The sequence below is a fragment of the Photinus pyralis genome, unplaced genomic scaffold (genome assembly GCF_008802855.1).
Source record: "Photinus pyralis isolate 1611_PpyrPB1 unplaced genomic scaffold, Ppyr1.3 Ppyr1.4_LG10, whole genome shotgun sequence".
NCBI classification, from domain to species: Eukaryota; Metazoa; Arthropoda; class Insecta; order Coleoptera; family Lampyridae; genus Photinus; species Photinus pyralis.
Window position 1 is genome coordinate 19,676,045 of NW_022170250.1, and position 18,393 is coordinate 19,694,437.

General features: G+C 38.1%; 1 protein-coding gene across 2 annotated transcripts in view; it reads left to right on the plus strand.

Annotated features, from left to right (window-relative positions):
* Positions 1-824: 824 nt before the first annotated feature.
* The window catches only part of LOC116161281 (synaptotagmin-7), a 650,310-nt gene continuing 632,741 nt past the window's right edge, over positions 825-18,393 (plus strand). Inside the window, exons 1-2 of one of the 2 annotated variants that reach the window (XM_031474596.1) lie at positions 825-899; positions 14,256-14,388. In XM_031474596.1, coding sequence (XP_031330456.1) covers positions 14,287-14,388 — 102 coding nt within the window. In that variant the 5' untranslated portion in view covers positions 825-899; positions 14,256-14,286. Of the gene's footprint in view, positions 900-13,981; positions 14,389-18,393 lie in introns of those variants that run through there. The other variant, XM_031474595.1, reaches the window with a different exon arrangement.

Below are 18,393 nucleotides of genomic sequence, written 5' to 3' on the forward strand. Positions count from 1 at the left end.
TTAAGAAAGACCGTGGATGTCTAAGTAATTTCTAAAAAACCCACTTCTCACGAATTAAAATTAAACTCGAAAATTTTTACAAGTTCTGAAACGTATTTCAGATATCATTATAAATGTTATGCCGATATTGACGTTATATTACTTGTTGACTGAATTGAAATTACAGAACGTAAAATAACCTAGAACTACTTCTTTACGCAGATACGACTCTGAGTACTTTTTCATTTGCAATCGGTATTCCCGAAAATTGAACAAAATCGTCCTTTCATTAACTTCCTTCGGAGTCTTCTGCCCCATGTCTTAAATAACTCGTCGAGAAATTCTAAACCTGGATCAAAAGTAATTTTAAGAGGAATCGATACTTTCAAGCGCACTCGGGTGGCCGTTCCAAATTTTGGACCGCTTCTCAGATGGGGTGGAAAGGGCCCTTCACCACCACCTGCCAGTTACTTCCTTCCTTAATTAGAAAATCATAAAGTATTCAAAGCGAAACGGTTTAGTTATGTAAATAGCAATTTCTCAAAGCGGTTTCGGAAAATTGCTTTTGCTCGGATGGAGAAAACCTCAGCAGCCACCCACCACGCGAGATCTTAAGACGTTTAGCGTTGTCCTTTCATGGCGCGAATTTCCCAAATCAATACGGCCGGCGAAACACAAATGAATTCCAATGGAATTTTCCGGCCGAAATCACGTCCTACAGTTTTCCCTGCACACTCGCAATGAAAATCGGAAAAATTTCTAAATTCGCGCGATCATGTTTAATTGACGGCGGGTGGAAGCCGAACGTGCCCGATCGCTTACAATCTGAGCTTTCTTGAAGCTTTCGGCAGTAACTCCCCGTGCCACGGTGTCTGCTAGTGCAATTCGCCCGGCGCGTTTTAACCCTCGAGTGCTAATACGTAAGTTTTCTAAGTTTCTCGCCCTGAAGTGCGCCAGTGTCCCTAAATCTGCCCGAAGGTAAATCTCACCCCACTCGAAATGGGGTAATCGGCGCGAATTTGGTAAACGTGAATGAGTGCGTGATGTTGTTGTTGCCGGTTTTATTAATGGGCGCCTAGTAAGGGGGTTGTTGCACCGTTGAGCGGATCAGACGCCCTAAGGGTCGTCTCCTTTTGCTACTTCCGCTTTTCGGCTCCTCCAAGCGCGACAATTGAGTTTTTCAGTACGGAAGCGGGATGAAAAACGTCGACGTCGCGTTTCTGGGTCAACGCGCCTTTCTCTCGCACCGGAACTTTTCTCTCAATGAATTCATTCTTGGAAAAATAAACGCCCGCTACATCCGGGCCCATAACCGGGATTGACCACGTGCCATTACCGCCTAAAATCTTGTCATTTAAAGTCAAATTGTCACGACCGGCAAAACATTCAAGGTAACAAGAATATTCGAACTAGTGTCAGGAGAATAGGATCTCTAGAAAGATATAGACTAGCGTGTCCTGTTCTCCTGATACCAACTCATTTTTAAAAAAATACTGAATCCTCTACGATTGGTATCAAGAGAGTAAATCTATGTCTTCCTTGCGATCTGTTCTCCTGATGTAAACAATTTTCAAGCATGGTTTAGTTTCAAAGAGGAAGGCCTGAAACAAGGCATACGCTTGCGTCTCATGTTCGCCTGATACCAACTAATTTCTAGGAAATTATTGTCATTATGGAGATAATAAAACCTAAACACTCCTGAAAGTCTAGGCTCCTGATAGGAAGCCTATTTCGAAGAATTGTTTCAGTGTCAGGAGAGCAGACCTCCCGTGGCTTCGTGGTTTCAGCATTGAGAGAGATTTAGATAATCATTATCACTGTATGCTCTCCTGGTACCAAACAGGTTGCTATATCTAGCAGGATAATAAAATCAAATGCATAAATCTCAGGTATTAATGTTCCCCTGATACCCGCCCACTCAAAAATAAAGGCAAAATAAAATAAAAAAAATTAAAAAAAACCGTACCGCGTAATAAAATATGATACCACTGACCTTTGATGAGCTTGAAAATGAAATACACCACAAAAAATGATGTCATTGACCTTTTATAACTTCGGAAATAAAATACAACACACCCCAAAAATTTTTGATCATCAGGCGAACAGAGCTGGAAGATGAAATCTTCCATATATTCTGACCTCCCCCATTCTGCTTCCCAGATACCAGCTCGTTTCCAGGAAATAGAGGCAATGAAACAAAAAACTTTAATATTCTCAACATTCTTGTTTCCTAATCCAAAATCATCACAAGAAATAGTTTCAAAATCAGGAACGCAGACCTTTAGAAGCATCTATATTGAATGCACAAGCGACTTCACCACGAGGTGAGCATGAAACAGAACTGAAGGTTTATAAATATTAACTGTTCCTATGTTCTCCTGGTACTAACTCGTTTCTAATAAGCCAAAGTCTGTACCAAGAGAATAAAACTGGCGTAAATTAAACTTGAACCATTCTGGCCTCCTGGTAAAAGCCGTCTCTAGGCGTGGTGTAGTGTCAGGGGAATGAAACTGTAGCAAAATATACACTCGCGCGCGCGCCTCACGTTCTCCTGATATAAACTCATTCCTAAAAGATAATGAAAAAGTATCTTGAATACTCTACTCTCCTGATACAAAACTATCTTTAGGGACGACTTTTGTATCAGGTGAGCAGAGCTAAAAAAATATTTAGATTAATGGTAATAAGCCTTTCCTAATCAGTATTAGTATCAGGGGAATAAAACAGGTAGCCTAGACCTTCCTTGTTTTATGATTTCCTGATGCATCGCATCTCCAGGATTAGTCTTGTATCAAGAGAACTGAGCAGTATCCTCACGATCTTATGATACGAACTCGTTTCTAATTAAAACCGAAAGCCTGAATTATAATTGTGCTTTTGTGATGTAAAATCAGTTCTGGGAATTATTTCAGCATCAGGAAAGCACCTGTTTCCATCCGCAAAAAACAGCGAGTTCAAATGATATAAACCATTTCGATGAATAGTTTAGCCTCCAGAGGGTAGACATGAGTCAAGGTCTTATTAATTCACTTTCATAAGATATCATGTATCAGGAGAATAGAAGAGGAAGTTCTAGTTTTTCTCCTGATGGAATTTTTCTCGAGAGCAGACCGAAATGATTTACATTAAAGGGAAAACACGCACACTAATAGTACGGTCTCTTGATACCAACTCGTTTCTAAGAAATTAGTGCCTGGAACCTTCTTTGCACTATAGTCCTGATACAAACACTCATAGCTGTCGAGAGAATAGGTTTGTAGCACGATATATGACTAACGTATCCTGTTCTCCTCATCTAAAAATCGGTAGCTTAAACCTCCCTCCTGATACAAAGCATTTCTATTATTGAAATATCTTTCTCGCTCCTGCTCTCCTGATATTTCAGTGGAGTCTTATGTTCCCTTGAAACAAACTCGAAAGGAAGATTTAAAATATTTGACAAATCCTGCCATCTTCATATGTCTCCTTGACACTAATTCGTTTTAAGATATTACGGTCTGTATCAGGAGAACAGAATCGGAATTATTCCTTGAATTATCCTCTCCTGATAGAAACACAAATTGTAGTGTCGCAGGACTGTGCCAAGATGTTTCCCTGATACCAACTAGTTTTTTTAGGAAAATAGTATTCCCACAGAAAATAACTGCCACATTCTAATCTCACGATCCCTCGGGGTGATTTTAGGATCAAGCTGTAGACTCATTTAAATTCTTCAATGGTCACTCCCGTTTCATCAACTACTTCTAAGAAATTACTGTCTGTATAAGAAGAATACAATGAGACGATTCTTGCATTGTTCTAGAATTGGATTTGTATCAGGGGAGCAGAACCTTGGAAAGGTTTCATGCTTTCCTAATACAAAACTATCTCTAGGAATGGTTTATTATCAGCTAAAGGAATCAGTGGAGCAGAGCTGAAAGATGATTTAAAGACATCGCGTCTCATTAGTTTTGATACCATTTTGTTTCTTAGATGTTACCATCTGTGTCAAGAGACTCTTGCATTATGTTCTCCTGGTACAATTCATCATGAGAGCAGGACGAAATAACAATTTAGATTTATTGGGAAATACGTAGGCTCATCTTATGTTCTCCTGATACCGACTGGTTTCTTAAAAATTATTGTGTCTGGAACTTTCTTTGCATTATAGCCTCCTCCAAAAAAAGTATAAATTTAATGTTTCCTCTAAAGAGAGCGCAAGTGTAAAGTGAGCAAGTGACACCCTTGACACTAATTCATTTTTAGTATATCACTATCTGAATCAGGAGACCAGAACCGGAATTTTACGTATTCACTGTATAATGCTCTCTCGATACAAACCGTCTCTCGACATCCTGCATTGTCGGAAAACTGTACCAATGTGTGGGCTCGCGTTTCATGATCTCCTGATACCAATTCGCATTTTGCTATGAAACTACTGTCTCTATAGAGATAATGAAACAAAACGTTAACCGATACCAAATCATTTCTGGGAAGGGTCATGGGAAGATTAAATTTGATTGACGTACACTTCATCTCGTCTTATTTTCTCCTGCTACCATTTCGCTTCTAAGAATTTATTGTTTGTATCTGAAGAATAAAACTAGAAGCTTAAATCTCCCCTTGCTATAACTACTAAAAAATCAAGGCATCAGGCTTAAAGGGAATTTCAATTAATTGACCGCTAATCATGAACTCCTGATCGTTTCTAAGAACTTACTGAATGTATCAGAACGACAAAACCTTCCTTCCATTCTGCTCTTCTCACTAAAATAGAACTGTACGAGGAGTAGATTAGGTTTTTCGACAGTTGCATCGTATCAAATCGTCTTGTAGTGCGCTCTTCTGATACAAAGTACCTCTAGGGGTGACATTGGCATCAGGAGAGCGGCACTAACGGAAGATATTGTACTCATTTGTACATTTGTACTCCTATTACCATGTTGTTCCAATATGATTGTTCCAATAGATATTTTCTCTGTATGGAAATGGTAATCGCTTAGTAGAAGAGAAGCAGAGCTCTCGGAAAAATTATGAATATGAGAGTCACATTTTATTAGGAGATAATGAAAAAACTTTGCGCTTCTGATACAATCATTTTGTAGAAATTATTTCAGTGTCGAGAGAGAGCAGAGCTAAACGAAGAATGAGATTAATTGACAAACATCTATTCACATTTCTGCTGCCCTGATACCGATCGACTTGTTTCATATATCAGGAAGTTTGTATTTCATTTACATTATGTGGTAGTGATACAAGCCATCTAATAATGGTTTTAGTATCAGGAAATCAGTTCTTAAATTCGTTGCGTTCTGTTCTCCTAACCACGAGGCATGGTTTAGCGTAGCTGAAACAATCCACCTCGTATTCTCCTGATACCAACTCATTTCCAACGAATCAGAGCCCGTGTAGAATACTCTTTGCATTCTGCTCCCCTGCTACAAACCAAGTTTAGACATTTGTATGTTTGTTGAAGTATCCCTGGAACCTTTACTTTAAAATCAAGCCCGAGAAGCTCAAAATCCCTTAGCTCACCTCGGCCTATCGCTAATTTTTTTACCTTTTGATTACACCGAGTATCGATTTGTTATTTATTCCGTCCGACCTCCAATTTCCCGATTGCGGTCGGCGGACCATTCTTTTTTCATCCTGTAAGTAACGCGAATGAGCTATTTCTGGAAGAAGGATATTGTTTTCGAGTTGTAGCGGGTGTGGGTCGCTTCGCTCTTATTGAAATTCCGGAGAAACGCGCGTGAGTGTCCCGCGGGGCATACTCGCCGTATCCTGAAAAATATATATAGCCGTTACCTTGTCTTATAATAAAAGCTCGTCCCGTGTTTTCTTGTTCTTTTATTGGGGCGTGACAGAAATCGAGATTAATTAATATAATGGAAGGGTTTTTGTCTGTCTTCTGATCATTGATTTTCGTTTGAGCACCACCGCCATTCATTAGTTTCTATTTGCTTGCAGAGGCACCTGTACGGGGGTAGATTTCTTACATTTCAGGGATTTCCTCGGGAAAAAGTTACGTAACTAAGAAGTGACCTTGTTTTGAGGTGCAAGGTCGTTAGGAGATGATGTAGGGATGCTGACAGGGCAACGCTACTCTAAAAATATACAAATTAGATTCGAATTTTACAAAAAAAGAAACAAAGCAAAAGCGTTCAAGAAAAACCAAAATAATAGGCTAATGTTGAAGCGTGTGCGGAGAGAAAGAGTTACTGTAAGTTTGCTCTATGGTAGATTTGATATTACTTTAGTCCTTTATTTTCGCCGCTAGAGGCCATCCGAGTGTTATAGGTTTTATTGCCCTTTTTCATTCTTTCACCGCCAGAGGTCATGCAGATGTTTTCCGCGACACTTCTAATTCTACCCCTTCTTTAATTTGTTCTTGCGTACAGTTATTTTTTTTCCTTCACAGTGGTTTCTCTTGATACGCCATTACTTTTTTATGTCTACCTGAAAATGACTCTTTGTAGTGGATACTATCATATTTCTTTGGAGCGTTTCTCTCCAATTCTGATTTGTTGTGGTTGCTCCATTGAATACGCTTAGCGGATTTATATTTGCAAGTAATTAGTGTGACGTATGTAAAGATTATGACTGCATTATTCTTAATCCGTTTTAGGGCGTTGTTTTCTCTCAGTGTTCGCTTTATTTATTTATTTATTTACGAAAGATACACTTTCCGAGACCCGATTTTCTCTACGTTACTTTTGTTACTCCGAAGAGTTTTTTCATACTATCTTATTTACATTTTGAATTGATTAGATCATTGCTGTTGTAAAGATATCTAGTTGACAATGCGTTTTCGCTCAAAATTTTGGTTTTGTTAGTGTAAAGTCATTCGAAATATTGATTCTAATTGAGTATTAATTGTGGGTTTAGTATGCGAGTGTCAGACGTTAGATATTTCTACCGCAATATTTATTTGCCGCGCTATTCACTACCACTCTTGTTTGTTTGTGTTATTGTCTGCTACAGATAAGGCAGAAAAGCGCCCATCTGAGCTCAAAAGGCCGTTCCGGTAATCTTTTTGATCTCCTTGATATAACTTTTGATTACATACTGGTTTTGGACACAATCAAATTGTAATTACATTTGTTTGATAAGTCATTTAACAATGTTTTTCTGTGGAAGCCTGGAAGCCTGTCTTTAGAGGTACATAGCGACAATTAAAAGAAAATCGGGTTCTCATGTTTGAGTTAATCTTATCTGATAGATATCCTCATTTGTTAATAGGTTAGCGAGTATCCCAGACATCCGGGCGCCATCCAGTCGATATAATATATATTAGTCACCGGCGATAAAGAATGAAATTAAAATATGACACGTCTCGTGGAACCCTTTGAGAATATTCCGTAATTTTTTCTACAAACTTTCCGTTTGCTGTATAAGCAAATGGCAGTTCCAACATCGATGCCGAAGTAATTATTAGTGAAGTTGCATAGAAATTACCAGGCAGATAGTTTTAAAATTAGCATTAGAAACGGGTTAATGGCCTTAATTGCTGTTCAACCAATTTAGAAGATCCTAAAGACGTGCGCCTTCAGCACACCTTCGTAAAGCACAGTAAGCACAGGCAAAGTAGTGGTGGGTCGGGGAGGTTAATTGGTTCTCGTTCACAACAAGCTGAAGTCATACTGCCGTGTGCGATGGCGTGCGGTCACTCCACCACCCACAAAACAACTGTCCAGCTAGCTCAAACACATACAGACTCTATCTGGGCCGCAGGAAAGGATATAACACACAATTAATTGATTGACAATGACAAAAATGTATTCCGAAAAACATAAAAGATAAAGATAATATCCCTGAAAGAAAGAGAAGCTTAAACAGCTTGTATGAACTTAAATGGACCCCGCACGCCAGCGGTCGATAATTAAAACCTCAATCACAATAGACTTGATAATCATAGCTTTGAAGGAACGCGCCAAAATTGCTTACGCCGAAATAACGCGCAATTCTTCGAAACACCTTATCTCTCCTAACAACGACACGTGCGTTAATTAAATTTCGTCCGATAATAAAACTCCTTATCGCAAACGACCAGATAAGTCTTACATTATTATACGCAATTACACGTTTAGACAAATCTGAATAGACAAGTTACAAAAGCGATTATTATTAAACAACAAAATTGCGCAATTGCAAATAATAAAATGAGAAAAATGGACACTGAGGTAACAAATTCAAATACAATAAACCAAGTTTGTGCTTATTAAGGACTTATACATCCTTCTCAAAACCTCTGGAATACGTTTACGAATCTCTGGAGGACTTTAAAAGAATCTAAAAGCCCACTCTAAAACCTCCAAGCATTTTGGAGGCTCCTGAAAACCTTCGTAGGTTCATAAAGGCAGTGTCGCGTTTTCATACTTAAATAAAGACCCTCAAATTCAATTAGAAGGTACTATATTCCCTTAGTGGTTTACGATTAATTTTAGGGGTTATAATTGCTCGTCAAAATTACAGATTATCAAAAACGTTTAAAGCACCATTAAAAGTCCTTAAGAACCTGTTAGGGACGTTCTTAAAGGCTGTTATGATCTTAAAGAAATACTTTCAAAGGTTCTTAAAGGGTCGTTCTCCAACTTCGACTTGACCTCCTTCCACCATAGGTCGGGGTCGACGTTTAATTCACGAAGTAGATTCTTAAAACTACCCTCCAATTTTTTTTAGCCGTTTGCTTTCTTTATTAAAACGCTCCTTCTCCTTTCTTTTCCGTTAATTACGAATATCGTCTTATGAATCAATTTAAAAATGGTCACGAGCGTATGGCTTGGTGTGAAAATACGAAAAATATCCTTTTGGACATCCCAAAACATCCTCGGAATAATGATGCGTTATTCAACAAAAACGCCTACAATGCATGAATCATTGGTTAAATGTACAAATACGAAAAATTTCCCGTCGGACAGCCCGACCAGTACGCCGGATAAGATTGTGACTACGGCGTATTCGACATCAAACACGTTTAATTGCGGAAGGAAGTCGTTATAAATTGGCTTAGTCTGTAAACATTCCCATTGAACACCGGCGTCAGCAGGTAGGGTAAGAGTGACTTCTCCACCAAAGGGGCAATCTTGAAATCTCTGATGGAGACAGTTTGCGAATGTTAAACGCCTTTGAAGGCTTTTCCCCCAGTACAAGACAGTTCCGTCGCCATTTCCAGAACACCGTCTAAAGCGAAGTTTCCTGGAAGAGTAGGCAAGAACGTGGAAACTTTGGACGGAAACGATTTTCCGTCACCATACACGTAGCGAAAAGTGTGAGAAATTCAAATGGAAACACCTGAAACGCCACTTCCGAAGCAATTTGACTACGTTCGATCGAGCGTACGTCCGGAGGGATCGGCCAACCTTGTCCATCCCTTTTTCAATTTGCGTGTCTCCCCGCTAACCTTGTCGTAATAAAGGCGACCAGATAAGAATCAAGAATACCGTGCCAAGGAGTACGCGATCGTGACCCGACGGCCGTCGCAAGGAGTTCGCTCTTTCTCAATGGAATCGCCACGAATCGATAGTTATACTGTGTGAAAATAGACGAGCTCTTGACACAGTTTTTCTTCGACCAAAGTTACGTTCCGCGTAATTAACTCGATCAAATCCACTTGGATGCTCAAGTGTTTACGAGAGTTTGAGGAAACAATTTAGTGGTTTTCTTTTAGCAAACGCGTTCGTAGAACTTGCTTTTCAGCAACAGGGAGAGCATCTATTTTATAACAGAGCGCCCTTAAAGAGTCACCTAACAGCTTCTAAAAGCTTACAAAGGTCCGCAAGAGTCTATAAAAACTTGTAAGGGCTTTTGGAGTTTTCTAACCATTTAAAATCCATGAAGAGTACCTTTTTTTCACGTTACTGTTAAATACATCTGACAGTTAACGTCAATTAAAAGGAGCGACTTTTAGAGATTTTGTGAGTCTTTCAGATTCTGAAAGGGATTTTCAGTCTTTAAGAGCCTTTGGGAAACTTTAAGAGGCCTAATGTTTTCTGTCTAAGGGTAAGATATTAGAAGAGCCGTCAAGACCATTAACGGAATATAAGGACCTACAGGTTGTAAAGGCTTCCAAAATCTCCTAAGTCAAAGTCAGAGGGGAGACATCCACGGCCACAGTATTAAGATGGGAGCGACTTTCCAGGTAGAACGCCCACGTTCGTAAGGGGATTCATCAGGTCAAGTAACAAAACAAAAATTAAAATAATCCTGGTGAAACCCCGTACAAAAGTGAACGTCTACAAGTCTTGAGAACCACTAATTGCCCTTAAGAATCTTTGAAAAAATCTCTTAACACGCTTGGAAAGTGTTTAAGGGTGAAGTCCTTTTAGGGGTCTTTAAAAGTCCTTGAGAGCCAATAACAGTTTAAAAGCCTCCCCAGAGCATCTAAGGACCTCAAAAAATTGCAAAACCTTCCATAGCCCTTTAAAGTCCTGAGAATGTCTTCTCTTCAAAAGCCGAGCCTTTGGTTTAAGGATCCTTATGAGCCTTTAAGAGGCAACATGTTTTCTCTTTCACAGTTTTCAAAGGTCCACACAAACCTTAAATGACAGTCGGAACGAAGTCTCGACAGCAGCCTTCTCAATCCTTAGAACTCTTACAAAGCCATACTTGCAAAAGCCTTCGCGAGTACATTTTAAGGGCCTTTAAAAGTTTTTAGGAATCTCAAGGGTTGCGAAATTTCAAGATTATTTACCGAAAATTCCAAATTCGTCCATTTTCTAAAAAGTCGAGTTCGATGGGTTTCGAAAAACTTGTAAGTTCGCCGGAAAGGTTTTGAAAAGAGAAACAGAATTCCAAGAAAATCCAAGGAAGGTTTTGGGTTAACCTCAGGAAGTGATGATTTGGGTAATTTCAAAATCTCAGTGAAATTTTCGAGAAAATGCACGCCCAGATGATCTTAAGTGGAGCTCGAGAGGACCTGGAGACCATAGGGAGATTTAGGATGAAGTTTTAAGAGCCTTATACGTTTTTATGGGTAATTAAAGGACCTTAAATGTCCCCAAGAGCGTCCAAGGGTACCAAAGGGTCTCCTTTAAGCCTTTCGAGTTCTAGAGTTTTCCTTATTTTTAAGAGATGAGCCTTTGAGAGCCCTTGTGAACGCCTTTAATAGGCACAATGTTTGCTCCTCAGTACTTTCCAATAGTCTACATAACCCTTTAGAGACCTTTAAAGGACCTTTGGTTATTTTTGAGAACATCAATATCGATATTTTACCTTTAAGACCATTTAAGGGTCTTCAAAAAGTGTTTTGTTTGTCCCTCAAGGCCTTTACACGCACATATCAATGGGTGTCTAAAGGTCTTTAAGAGCCTTGAAAAAAATGTTTAATTTCTGCCAATATCAATTTTTGAATGAGATGTAAGGGTTTGTAACTGGATTCGAGGTTTTATAAAATCCTCCCTTAAGGACCACCCCTATACCTAAGTGTACAAGAAAATGTTCTAGAGTGTTTAAGTGCTCAAGAGCAAGCATAAATAAAAATAAAAATAAAAATAAAAATAAAAATAAAAATAAAAATAAAAATAAAAATAAAAATAAAAATAAAAATAAAAATAAAAATAAAAATAAAAATATCTTTTAAAAGTCTCTTTAAAGCACCAATCTCCAATTTTTAACGAGCCATAAGGTGTTGTAATTGCATTGTTTAAAGCCCTTAAATGCCACCCCCGATCTTCCAAAATTCTCAAAGGCTACAGGAAATAATCTGAAGGCTTTTAGGGTCTTTAATAACGAATCAATTTTTCAAGTTAATTGAAAACCACAAATAGCCTTTTAGAAACTTTGAAAATGCTCAAAAACACGCTTAGAAAGTGTTTAAAGGGCTGACCATAAAATCCTTACAGTCGCCTTCTCAATCCTTACAACTTTTACAAAGCCTTATTTGCTTAAAAGTCTTCCCGAGTCTTTAGAGGGCCTTTAAAAGTTTTTATGGATCTTAAGGGTTGCGAAATTTCAAAATTATTTACCGAAAATTCCAAATTCACCCATTTTCTAGAAAGTCGAGTTCGAAGGTTTTCGAAAAACTTGCAAGTTCACCGGAAAGGTTTTGAAAAGAGAAACAGAATTCCAAGAAAATCCAAGGAAGGTTTTGGGGTTAATCTCAGAGAAATTTTCGAAAAGATGCACGTCCAGATGACCTTAAGTGGAGCTCGAGAGGACCTGGAAAAGGCCATATGGAGATTTAGAATAAAGTTCTCAGAACTCTGCGGGAAGATTTGAAAAGAACTTCAACAAATTAGAGAAAAGGAGCTGAGAAATTCAAGTGGATCTTAATCGAGAAAATTTGTAGGTTTCGAGGTTATTTCAAGGACATCGAAATAATTTGGATGCGTATATTGGAAAATCTCTAAAAGTCGTTAGGAACCCTTAAGTGTCCAAATGTAGCCCGTTAGGGTCCCTAAAAGGCTCCTAAGGTCTAAATGCCATCAAGTTTTTTTTAAAAATAATCTTTAATGGTGCCATTATCTGAATGTTCAAGTATCTTGAAGATATTTAATGGGATATGTGCTTCTAACTGAATTTAAGACTTCCTTAAAAGGCCTTTAAAGGGTACAAGTAATCAAACATCTTTAAAATCGAACCGATTTTTCATACCGACCAATAGAATTTGTAGGTGTCATGCGATTCCAAACGTTACTAAGGAAGAGATTTTTTGAAAACGCTTAGGAGCCGAAAAATTTGTTGACACGCTTTAAAAGCGCTTAAGAGGCTGGTTTTAAGGGCCTTAAACGGCTTTTATGGGTAATTAAAGGACCTTACAGGCCCTTAACTATCCCCAAAAGCGACCAAGGGTCCCAAAGGGTCTTCCAGAAGCCTTTAGGGTTCTAGAGTTTTCCTTATTTTTAAGAGATGAGCCTTTGAGAGGTCTTGTGAACCTTTAATAGGCACAATGTTAGCTCCTCAGTACTTTTCAATAGTCTACATAACCCTTTAGTGACCTCTAAAAGACCTTTGGTTATTTTTGAAAACATCAATGTCGATATTTTACCTTTAAGACCATTAACGAAATAAAAAATTAATTAAACGCATTTAAGGGTCTTCAAAAAGTGTTTTGTTTGTCCCTCAAGGCCTTTACGCGCACATATGGGTGTCTAAAGGCCTTTAAGAGCCTTGAAAAAATGTTTAATTTCTGCCAATATCAATTTTTGAATGAGATGTAAGGGTTTGTAACTGGATTCGAGGTTTTATAAAGTCCTCCCTTAAGGACCACCCCTATACCTAAGTGTACAAGAAAATGTTCTAGAGTGTTTAAGTGCTTAAGAGCAAGCATAAATAAAAATAAAAATAAAAATAAAAATAAAAATAAAAATAAAAATAAAAATAAAAATAAAAATTAAAAAAATAAAAATAAAAATAAAAATAAATAAATCTTTTAAAAGTCTCTTTAAAGTACCAATATCCAATTTTTAACGAGCTATAAGGTGTTTGCATTGTTTAAAGCCCTTAAATGCCACCCCCGATCTTCCAAAATTCTCTAAGGCTACAGGAAATAATCTGGAGGCTTTTAGGGTCTTTAATAACGAATCAATTTTTCAAGTTAATTGAAAACCACAAATAGCCTTTTAGAAACTTTGAAAATGCTCAAAAACACGCTTAGAAAGTGTTTAAAGGGCTGATCATAAAATCCTTACACGTCGTTGGGTGACCTTTAAAAGTCCTTAAGAGCCCTAAACAGTTTCAAAGTCGCTCAGAGCATCCCAGGGCCCCAAAAAGTTGCAAGACCTTCCATAACCCTTCACAGTTCGAGAATACTTCCAGATTTCACAAAGATTGGGACAAAGGAAAGCAACTTTAAGACACTTGGTAACTTTTAGAGCATTTAAAGCACTTAGAATTTGTCTTTAAGGCCTATCATTTTTTATACTTTTGGGGCTCTTAAATGCTTTTAGAGTAGTTGTCGTGGTAGTATGTGTGTATAAATCTTTCAAAATAACAGCATCTTTAATTCTGTAATTTAATTACTCGTGCTATGCTGTTTTCCTGCTTGAATACATTCTTTGAATTGGGTTAATTACAAGTAATTGTAATTAAGTGTAAGAGAATCGGAAATCTCGGTCGCCCACTTGTTAAGTTCGGTCAAGCCTATCGAAATCGCAACACCCTGTACGGTACGTTAGAATGTGAACAAAATTTGCTAAATAAGTGAGACAAAAGCAATCAGCGACAACACTTCTAGCGCAAACAGGGCAGATTTACGGATTACGGCGTTGGCGTGAGCGCCGTAATTTGCAAAATGGCAAAGGGTCGACGCTTAGAGGACACGGTAACAGTATAACAACGTGTAATTCGCAATTTAGCGACGCGCGAGACGAGCAACAATAAGCAGCGATGGTTCATCTCGGGGTCGGAGGTCAATATTTCATGGAGAAGAGCAAGTCCTTCACCGGCGACGATGGGGAGGACAACGTGTCGATCGAGGCCAAACGAATTGTAAGTACTTTTCCCTGTTTCAAATACAATTTGCAAACTACGCGGGCGGAGAGAGTAAAACAAACAGCGGAATAATTTGATTTTTGTACAGTCTGTTACATAGCTGCACATCGATCGATTCCATTAACCTGGACAATTATCGAAGAATCGGACTTAATTTCTTTCTAATATGCGTATAGGTTAGTGACGTCTACATATTACACTTGGTAGCGAGAGCCGATAAAAATTGCGCCATTGTGTCACTGTAAAAAGACAAAAACTGAGCATAATATTGATTGCAATCATAAAGAGAGAAGCCAAACCGAATTACCCAACGCTAGCCTTACTGACGTATAGGTTAGTACAGTCAAAGTAGGGAAAATTGAAACTAATTAATTAAGGATAATTTATCTGGACGAAATTGCAAATTAATAATTTCTGACAATTATGGACAAATTCCAAACATAATTTAAGTAATTTCAATTAAGAAACTAATTACATTCCTCGCACATGTGACTTTCTAAATAATTAACACAAAGTTTAATTACGACAACTAATTAGCGGAAAAGGTCAAGTGAACAGAGGTAACTAGAGTTAATTAGCAATGGAAATTCTGATAAAATCGGTAATTAGTGCTAGTTAAAATGCGATTCTGAAGCGAAAGGCTCCGATTGATTCTTTCAACAAATTTTAGTGAAGTCGAGGTCACCTCCGATAACGATTTCACGTTGAAAGCCTGAAAAGGAAATTACAGCGAACAAGAAGGATATTCGTACGAGCCGCTGGAGTGGGAGAATTTCTACGATTATTGCGCGAAACTCATTTTGCAAAAAGATATATTTTGTCAATAACGTTTTAAAAGAAAACGAGCGAGTCCGCGCTCGAAGAATATTTTCCCATTTCGCCTTTCTCCCATGAAAGCAAACTAACTGGAATGTTTGCTTTTTCAAATTCTAAACGACGGAAATTACATTTTTCGAGTTAAACCGCGCAAAAGAATCGCGGAATGTTGGCAAAGGTTTTTAACGAGGGCATTTAATTAAGTTAGAGCAACTAAAATGTCTATTCCTTTATGACAGAGGACGACCCAACTAAATTAATTATAGATTAATTTGCAGGTTTAATTTAGACAGTTCACGACGGATTGCCCCATGAAGAGCCGAAAGGAACACATTATTAACATCCATCAGCCCCCCACTCCAAAGCTTCTCGCGCAACTTGCTACCTCGCAAATGCAATCTAGTGACATATACTGAGTGAAGAGCCCCTAATTGGGCATTTGTGATTATATTGCATTACAGCAAATATGTTTGCTAATTTAACGCAAATTCAGCTAATTTTAGTTAATTCACACATCAGAGAGGTACATGCCCCCTCCCACTAAAAGGGAATGTCATGTGGAATTAAAGATTGGGGGTGGGGACGGCAACGTCAAACATTAAAAAAAACTTTGATTTTTGAAACCTGGAACACGATTTTGAGCAAGGGATGCCCAAAACCCCCATTTACAATACATGGCGTGCGTCAGACTGGGTTGCGTACACAAATTTTGCACTTAAAAGTACATTTTCTTAGGACCAATGGTCACACCTACAAAAAAACTTTGATTTTTTGAAACCTGGAACAAGATTTTGAGCCAGGGATGGCCAAAACCCCCCAGTTTTTAGGACCAATAGCCACACATACTAACAAACTTTGATTTTTTGAAATGTGGAACACGATTTTGAATCAGGGATGGCTAAAACACCAAGTTACTAGGCATACGTGCGTCTGTTTGGGTTATGGATGCACAAAATTCTTCTTCAAAAACCGATTTTTGAAAAAAACACAGGTAAATGCAAGCTTAAAGCATTTTTGCACTTAAAAGTGCATTTTCTGAGGACCAATGGTCACACCTACAAAGAAAAACTTGATTTTTTGAAACCTGGAACAAGATTTTGAGCCAGGGATGGCCAAAACCCCCAGTCTCCTAGACATTCGTGGGTCAGACTGGGTTATAGATGCACAAAATGTTTCTTGAAAACCGATTTTGTGATAAAAATAGTCAAATGCATGTTTGAGGTTTAGATGCACACAATTTGCACTAAAAAGTAGTTTTTTAGGGCAAATGGTCAAACATAAATTAAGAACTTTAATTTTTTCACACCTGTAACACGAATTTAAGCCAGAGATGGCCAAAACTCCCAGCTAATAGACATTTGTGCGTCTGTCTGGATTGTGGATGCACAAATGTCTTCTTTAAAAACCGATTTTTGAAGAAACACAGTCAAACTCAAGTTTGTAGCTTGGGTATACAGATTTGCACTTAAAAGTAGTTTCTTAAGACATATCAGGGAGCAATGGTAACGCCTACTAAAAATCTTGATTATTTGACACCTGGAACATGATTTTGAGTCAGGGATGACCAAAACCCGTAGTCACTAGGCGTCTGTATGGGCTGTGGATGCACAAAATAGTTGTTCAAAAACCGATTTTCGGACAAACATAATCAAACTCAAACTTACAGCTTTGGTACACAACATTTGCACTTAAAAGTACATTTTCTTAGGACCAATGGTCACAACTACAAAACAAACTTTGATTTTTTGAAACCTGGAACATGATTTTGAGTCAGGGATGTCCAAAACTCCCAGTCACCTAGACATTCGTGGGTCAGATCTGGGTTGTAGATGCACAAAATGTTTCTTGAAAGCCGATTTTGTGATAAAAATAGTCAAATGCATGTTTGAAGTTTAGATGCACAAAATTTGCACTAAAAAGTACAGTTTTTTAAGGCAAATGGTCAAACACAAATTAAAAACTTTAATTTTTTCAAACCTGGAACACGAATTTGAGGTAGAGATGGCCAAAACCCCCAGCTACTAGACATTTGTGCGTCTATCTGGGTTGTGGATGCACAAATGTCTTCTTTAAAAACCGATTTTTGAAGAAACACAGTCAAACTCAAGTTTGTAGCTTGGGTATACAGATTTGCACTTAAAAGTATAGTTTTTTAAGACATATCAACGAGTAATGTAACACCTACTAAAAAAACCTTGATTATTTGACACCTGGAACATGATTTTTAGTCAGGGGTGACCAAAACCCCTAGTCACTAGGCGTCTGTCTGGGTTGTGGATGCACAAAATTGTTGTTCAAAAACCGATTTTCGGAAAAACATAGTCAAACTCAAATTTATAGCTTTGGTACACAAAATTTGCACTTAAAAGCACATTTTCTTAGGACCAATGTTCACACCTACAAAAAAAACTTTGATTTCTTGAATCCTGGAACAAGATTTTGAGCCAGGGATGACCAAAACTCCCGGTCACTTAGACATTCGTGGGTCAGACTGGGGTTGTAGATGCACACAATGTTTCTTGAAAACCAATTTAGTGATAAAAATAGTCAAATGCATGTTTGAAGTTTAGATGCACACAATTTGCACTAAAAAGTACAGTTTTTTAGGGCAAATGGTCAAGCATAATTTAAAAACTTTAATTTTTTCAAACCTGGAACACGAATTTGAGCCAGAGATGGCCAAAACCCCCAGCTAATAGACATTTGTGCGTTTGTCTGGGTTGTGGATTCACAAATGTCTTCTTTAAAAGCCGATTTTTGAAGAAACACAGTGAAACTCAAGTTTGTAGCTTGGGTATACAGATTTGCACTTAAAAGTAAAAGTACAGTTCGACACCTACTATCAGGGACAGCAAGTGGTGACCAAAACCCCTAGTCACTAGGCGTCTGTCTGGGTTGTGGATGCACAAAATTGTTGTTCAAAAACCGATTTTCGGAAAAACATGATGGTATTTGACACCTTAGGATGAACTTGATTTTGAGTCAGGGATAGACCAAAACCTCTAGTCACTAGGCGTAGCTTGGGTATACAGATTTGCACTAGTGCAGTTTCTTAAGAAATATCAACGAGTAATAGTAACACCTACTAAAAAACCTTGATTATTTGACACCTGGAACATAATTTTGAGTCAGGGGTGACCAAAACCCCTAGTCACTAGGAGTCTGTCTGGGTTGTGGATGCACAAA